The sequence below is a fragment of the Meleagris gallopavo genome, chromosome 20, assembly GCF_000146605.3.
Source record: "Meleagris gallopavo isolate NT-WF06-2002-E0010 breed Aviagen turkey brand Nicholas breeding stock chromosome 20, Turkey_5.1, whole genome shotgun sequence".
NCBI classification, from domain to species: domain Eukaryota; kingdom Metazoa; phylum Chordata; class Aves; order Galliformes; family Phasianidae; genus Meleagris; species Meleagris gallopavo.
The window spans coordinates 532,672-539,976 of record NC_015030.2 but is presented as its reverse complement, the minus strand read 5'-3'; the positions used below and the strand labels follow the sequence as shown (position 1 = coordinate 539,976).

The 7,305-nt window shown below is 45.5% G+C and overlaps 1 protein-coding gene across 1 annotated transcript in view; it reads left to right on the top strand.

Moving 5' to 3' along the window:
* The window catches only part of LOC104913742 (myosin-1B-like), a 51,588-nt gene extending 45,490 nt beyond the window's left edge, over positions 1-6,098 (top strand). The window contains exons 24-37 of the mRNA XM_019621593.2: positions 1-342; positions 505-631; positions 806-924; positions 1,497-1,693; positions 2,116-2,299; positions 2,378-2,543; positions 2,716-2,840; positions 3,033-3,341; positions 3,440-3,643; positions 3,888-4,013; positions 4,108-4,278; positions 4,365-4,469; positions 4,611-4,706; positions 5,814-6,098. Of these exons, the coding sequence (XP_019477138.1) occupies positions 1-342; positions 505-631; positions 806-924; positions 1,497-1,693; positions 2,116-2,299; positions 2,378-2,543; positions 2,716-2,840; positions 3,033-3,341; positions 3,440-3,643; positions 3,888-4,013; positions 4,108-4,278; positions 4,365-4,469; positions 4,611-4,706; positions 5,814-5,969 (2,427 nt within the window). The 3' untranslated portion in view covers positions 5,970-6,098. The remainder of the gene's footprint in view (positions 343-504; positions 632-805; positions 925-1,496; positions 1,694-2,115; positions 2,300-2,377; positions 2,544-2,715; positions 2,841-3,032; positions 3,342-3,439; positions 3,644-3,887; positions 4,014-4,107; positions 4,279-4,364; positions 4,470-4,610; positions 4,707-5,813) is intronic.
* The last annotated feature ends 1,207 nt before the right edge of the window (positions 6,099-7,305 follow it).

Below are 7,305 nucleotides of genomic sequence, written 5' to 3'. Positions count from 1 at the left end.
CGGGCCAAAGCAGAGAAGCACCGAGCTGACCTCTCCAGGGAGCTGGAGGAGATCAGTGAGCGCCTGGAGGAAGCAGGAGGGGCTACGGCAGCTCAGATTGATATGAACAAGAAGCGCGAGGCAGAATTCCAGAAGATGCGCCGTGACCTCGAAGAGGCCACGCTGCAGCACGAAGCCACGGCTGCCGCCCTGCGGAAGAAGCATGCGGACAGCACAGCGGAGCTTGGGGAGCAGATCGACAACCTGCAACGAGTCAAGCAGAAGCTGGAGAAGGAGAAGAGTGAGCTGAAGATGGAGATTGATGACTTGGCCAGCAACATGGAGTCTGTCTCCAAAGCTAAGGTATAGGATACTTTAGGCTTATTATCCTATGACCAAATACATGATTCTGAACCTTTAAATTGCAATTTGCAATCATACCCAGTAGTGTCAATTTTCATAACAAGAGCATCATGCCAAAATGTAATGATATTCTTCTTTTCCCTAAATGTTTTTCATACCTAGGCAAATCTGGAGAAGATGTGCCGCACACTGGAAGATCAGCTGAGTGAGATTAAGACAAAGGAGGAAGAGCATCAGCGCATGATCAATGACCTCAATACTCAAAGAGCTCGACTGCAGACAGAAGCCGGTAAGGTATCCATACACTCCCATAGAATGGAAGGATTTGCAAGTAATTCTGCCAAGAAAAGTGTCATGTTGTATTCAAGCTGGCTTATCCTCTATAAACTAGTATAAAGTGTTACAAGCGCATCTTGTTTTAGTATTTCTCTTGAAACTACAGTCTATCTGTAAAATTTTCCAGGTGAATATTCACGGCAGGTGGAAGAAAAAGATGCTTTGATATCTCAGTTATCAAGAGGCAAACAGGCATTTACTCAACAGATTGAGGAATTAAAGAGACATCTAGAGGAAGAAATAAAGGTACCTCCTGTAGCTGGGTAGGCTTGGGATTCAGCTAATTTTTTTCTTAAATAAATCCTATAACTCTATATAAAATCAAAATGTTTATTTTGCACATTTTGAAACTGGTGGACAGGTTTGCAAACCACCCTATCTATTAGGGGAAGAAAGTCAATGGAGGCATCACCTCCAAACTGGATATAAAAGCAGGAAAATACATCCTTAGATTTTCAGTTGATGTAATGATGGTGTATACTGTTTATATACCATTGATTAATGCTGTATAAACAAGGCTGATATATATCTATATAAACAGAGTTTCTATTTTACTTTAATACAGTAAGACAATCAGAACAAATTTCAAAGAATTCACCCTAATGTTTTTTATTTAGAATCTACCCATCATATCTCCTGAACAAACATTCCATGTTCTGATGATTGAACTGTTAAGAAACTTTTGAGAATATATACACACTTTTTCACATTGAACGGACCGCAGATTTCTGATTCAAATTGTTTTAAACAATTTTTCCTTTCTCACCATCGTACTGTTTCACAGGCTGTTCATTGCCTTAATTCAATTTTCTGCACAGGCCAAGAATGCCCTGGCCCACGCCTTACAATCTGCCCGCCATGACTGTGACTTGCTCCGGGAACAATACGAGGAGGAGCAGGAAGCCAAGGGTGAGCTGCAGCGTGCCCTGTCCAAGGCCAACAGCGAAGTGGCCCAGTGGAGAACCAAATACGAGACGGACGCTATTCAGCGCACAGAGGAGCTGGAGGAGGCCAAGTATGTGGGGAGAGTGGTGAGTGGGGAGGTAGAAGACAAAAAAGAGGAAGACTAACATGATAAATATGAACAGACAAATGTGATACTATGAAGAAACCCAAACTGTGCTTTAGAGCAGAGTGGTGGCTGTGGTACACGATAAGCTATGAAACAGATATTTGAAAAATGTAAAGCAAAATATTCCTCCGACACAGGGAATAGTAAACACACTATAAGAATGGCAGACATAGAGGGCATATGTATTATTCAAAACAGGGAAACAGAACTGGGAAGACAACAGCAGGTTTAGAGATTCCTTTCAGTGCTGGTGATTAGTGTCCATAGTACATGAATAGGTAAATCAAGGACTTGTCAAAATCCTATCAAGCACAGAGCATGGACTCTTCTTTGCTCCCAAATCATTACCTGTGCTCATCTTGCAGGAAGAAACTGGCACAGCGCCTGCAGGATGCAGAGGAACACGTTGAAGCCGTGAATGCCAAATGTGCTTCCCTGGAAAAGACAAAGCAGAGGCTGCAGAATGAGGTGGAGGACCTGATGATTGACGTGGAGCGAGCAAATGCTGCCTGCGCAGCTCTGGACAAGAAGCAGAAGAACTTTGACAAGGTATTCTGGGCTCCAGCCCTGCGTTTCCTGAGCAGAACATGACTGCCACATCCGTACTCATGATCTGTTGCTCCTCAGATCCTGGCGGAATGGAAGCAGAAGTACGAGGAAACGCAGGCTGAGCTGGAGGCCTCCCAGAAGGAGTCTCGCTCCCTCAGCACAGAGCTGTTCAAGATGAAGAATGCCTATGAGGAGTCCCTGGACCACCTGGAAACGCTGAAGCGTGAGAACAAGAACTTGCAGCGTAAGTCGCTCAGCCTTTCGTGCTGGCAGGGCTTTCTCAGAAGCTTTCCTGCCCACCTTTCCACCTGGGTCTGTGCCTGCAGGGATGGGAGCAGACCTGTTATGCTGGTGTCACAGGGCCTTTCCCTGTATCCTCTATATCTGACCATGTGAATGTTCATTCTTCTCTACAGAGGAGATTTCTGACCTCACGGAGCAGATTGCAGAGGGAGGAAAGGCAATTCATGAGCTGGAGAAAGTCAAGAAGCAGATTGAGCAGGAGAAGTCTGAAATCCAGGCTGCCTTGGAGGAAGCTGAGGTACATGCTCATAATAACTGGTATCCACACTAAAAGTATCAGCAATGAGGCAATCTGGTGAGAAAGGCATGGTTGTCCTCTGTTCTGGCTACAGAGCGTATCTACTTCAGATTTCTTGAGATATTCTGTAATCAGATAGAAAGTAAGAAGCCGTTTTACTTTACTTATAAATGATGACAATTATGTGTCCAGGCCTCCCTGGAACACGAAGAGGGGAAGATCCTGCGCCTCCAACTGGAGCTCAACCAGGTCAAGTCTGAGATTGACAGGAAGATAGCTGAGAAAGATGAGGAAATTGACCAGCTGAAGAGAAACCACCTCAGAATTGTGGAGTCCTTGCAGAGCAGCCTGGATGCTGAGATCAGGAGCAGGAATGAAGCCCTGCGGCTGAAGAAGAAGATGGAGGGAGACCTGAATGAAATGGAGATCCAGCTGAGCCATGCCAACCGTGTTGCCGCAGAGGCACAAAAGAACCTGAGAAACACGCAGACAGTGTTGAAGGTGTGTTCAGCAAAATACACCTAAGGGAATGTCTTCCCTGATATTTTAGTTACCTGGGTTTGCTGTGCCTCTTGTCATTTCTCTTGCCTCTTTTACAGGATACCCAAATACATTTGGATGACGCCCTCAGGTCACAGGAGGACCTGAAGGAGCAGGTGGCCATGGTGGAGCGCAGAGCAAACCTGCTGCAGGCTGAGATTGAGGAGCTACGGGCAGCCCTGGAGCAGACGGAGCGCTCGAGGAAAGTGGCTGAGCAGGAGCTTCTGGATGCAAGTGAGCGTGTGCAGCTCCTCCATACCCAGGTGAGGCCTCAATGGTCAAACTAGTTGTGTAGACACTGTTATAGTGGCAGGAAATAGTGGTGCCAACGATGAAAACATGGTCACAGTCCATCACCTTAGCCCACCACTGAAATTGTGTAAGCAGCCATTTAACAAAGAATTCCACATTCAACATGTAAAGGTTGAAGACTAAAGAACTGGTTTAGACTGTAGCTGGTGTGCTTCAGGTCTCAGAGTACAAGTCTTGCAATCTCTGTTTGTACAGAACACCAGCTTGATCAACACCAAGAAGAAACTAGAAACAGACATTGCCCAAATTCAGAGCGAAATGGAAGATACCATCCAGGAAGCCCGCAATGCTGAAGAGAAGGCCAAGAAGGCCATCACCGATGTGAGTCAGGGCTCTTTCACTGCTGACGGCCAACGCATTTCCCCCAAGAGGTCTCTGACTCCAACCTGGCTTTGCTGCTGCTTTGCCTCTCCAGGCGGCCATGATGGCAGAAGAGCTGAAGAAGGAGCAGGACACCAGTGCCCACCTGGAGAGGATGAAGAAGAACCTGGACCAGACGGTGAAGGACCTGCAGCACCGTCTGGATGAGGCGGAGCAGCTGGCCCTGAAGGGAGGCAAGAAGCAAATCCAGAAGCTGGAGGCCAGGGTGCGTAGGACTGGTATTTGTGCAAGCGTGTGCAATCCCAGGTCAGCGATAGCAGGGAAGCTCCAATGATGGGTTTCTCATTGCAGGTACGGGAGCTGGAAGGGGAGGTTGATGCTGAGCAGAAGCGCAGCGCTGAAGCCGTGAAGGGTGTGCGCAAGTACGAGAGGAGGGTGAAGGAGCTGACCTACCAGGTAAGGTTGATGGCATCTTTGTGTTGACACATCCATCTGACAGAAAGTCAAGGCATTTCTCCATGAAGTCCTAGAGGAAATGTCATTTTGTGGTGTGGGGAAAATCAATTCTCTCTCTTTCCTGCTTACTATCTGCTTTAGTCTGAGGAAGACCGGAAGAATATTCTTAGACTCCAGGATCTGGTGGACAAACTGCAGATGAAGGTGAAATCCTACAAGAGACAAGCTGAGGAGGCTGTAAGTATTTCTGGTAGAGTTGACAAATACAACTTTCTGAGGTGGAACAGAAAATATATCAGGGAGTTGGAAAGCATAGAAACTGGCGAATAATGATGGTTTCAATTGGATATTGTTTTTTGTTTACCTTCAAGAGACTCCTCCTTATGAAGCCTCTGAGGGATGGTTTACCTAGAGAAGTTTAATGGCTCTAGTAACATATTCCTGATAATATAACTGGATTTGCTTTCTTTGGGCCATGCTGTTTTCATGGGTAAACTGAGAGATGTACTGCAGTTTCTTTCATACTGGAGGGCAGACTGGCTGATTGGGCTCACAGCCCAATAAATTTCTGAGGTCTGATTCCTTCCTCCACACAGCCAAGTACAGACAAATTTTGCTGACCTATGATGAGTAGTTGATTTGAGAGGGGGAGATTTAGGACATCTTAACTGACTTATCTCTTCCACGTTCCGCACCTTATATTAGGGATTGCAGAACTAGGATACTGAACCAGAAGAGGAGATAGAAATTTGTAGTTCATCTGCTGAACTGGAAATAAGTTTCCATTTTCTCTGCAAAGCAAACAACTTCCTAAAAAAAGTAGTGAGTTAAGAGTTACTTCCCACAGAGACTGGGAGTGTGGATTGCAAAAGGTTTGTATGGCTATGGAAAGAGATATCATGCAGTTACATATCAGTGCTGTCACAGCAAATGTGGAGAAGGAGTGTGAAAACTACACTCATGAGTGGCACAAGAAGGCAGTTCCCTATGGATCACTTATAAACCCACATGGGGAACAAGCATTCTTCCATAGCCCAAACTTTGTAGTATGAAGACTAAACAGACGGCCAAAAGTACACTAGACTGTTGAGCTATGCCTCTTCCAGACACAATCTGGACTGCAAAAGTGAGATAAGAATTCAAAAACTGCTTTCCTTAGTTCAGATAGGATAATTTAAATAAGTGAAAATGAAAAGGTCTTTGGGAGGGTTCTGGGTCAGCAATGGGAGAACAGGAGGTCTGTGCTTTGGGCTGGGGAGCCACCACAGCCCCAGAAAGTCTGTGCACAGGAGGACTGAAAATGTTGTCTTGGGTCCTCACCACCAACTCCTTGTCCTTGTACAGGAGGAGCTGTCCAATGTCAACCTCTCCAAGTTCCGCAAGATCCAGCACGAGCTGGAGGAAGCCGAGGAGCGGGCTGACATTGCAGAGTCACAGGTCAACAAGCTCCGTGTAAAGAGTCGGGAGTTTCACAGTAAGAAGATAGAAGGGGAAGAGTGAGGATGTCATGAGGCAGCAAAGCAGCCTGAGGAATGCACAAAATGTGAACCCTCTGTCACTTTCTTTTGCAATGTCTTTGTAACCATGTCAATGTCTAGAGAATAAAAAACATAGATTAATATACACATGAGCTACCAACAGTGGCTGCCTTGTTGTTGTTATTTTCTTTTTCTTCTTCTATTCCTTTTTCTCTGATTTTCCTTTTCCTTTTTCTTTTCCTTTTCCTTCTTCTTTTTCTATTTGGAATTTTTTCTTTTTCTTTTTTTTCTTTTTTTGTTTTAATTTCCTTTTTCTTTTTGTTTTCCTTTTTCTTTTTCATTTGAATAAGCTTGGGATATTACAGATGCAGCTACATACATTGTTTTCAAGCTCTTTGCTCTACTCTTGCCCTCACATATTCTTAATGCTTCTCCCAGTGTCCTGTCAGCACAGCTTAGTGCCATGTGAGTGGCAAGAGAGCGATCCCTTTCCTTTTCCCTTCCCTGCTATGAGTTGTGATCATGGCAATGACAGATCTCTAACTAAGCTCTCTAGCTAAGCTATCAGATGGCGCAGTGTATCACACCATGATGGACAGACAGTTCCTCAGCAGAAACAATTTCCTGCAGACACCAAAATTAGTGCACTGTTATGAACTTTGAAGGTGCCTCTAAACTGTGCATTTTCTCTTACTTTAGATTCTCTGAGCTGCTGCCATCTGTTTGTGGTTTCCCTTCAATGTGGCAGAAGGCTGAGCCCTGCCTGGGGCAACCTACTGAAAGGAAGCCCCCTCAGGCTGATTTTCCACAGGTTGCATAGAAGAACGCACCTCCTCATCCCATCACCTCAAATGTCAGCCTTGTAAGCTCTTGCACAACTGGCTGCGTGTGGCACAGCCTCAGGCAAGGGAAAAGAAGAAAGCTGATGGGTGTTTTACTCCCTCAGATAGCTGGACTTTCATTTTGTCCTACCCAAAGGCTGAGCTGACAGTATTCTAGGGTCTCAGAAGGGGAGGGGAAAATTGGCAAATGCTTTTCCTTCCATTCAGACCCTGAGGAGGCACATGAGGCAGGTATTGCCCTGGTGTCCTGCCCTCCATGAGCTGTCTTGGCTGAAGCCTTTTGACACACTACCAATGGTCTTTGGTTGAGGTGAAAGGCACATGAAGAGCATCACTGCATGTCAAAAGCATGTGCAAAGGTATCAGCCTAAATGGATGTTTAACTGGCAGATATGTACTTCCTAGTATCTTCTCTCCCTTACTTTCAGGAAGACCACATGGACCTGGAAGATTCTCTTGGAAAGAACAAAGGCCACAGGGCTGAGTATACCATGAATCAAAACCAGGTTAGTGTTA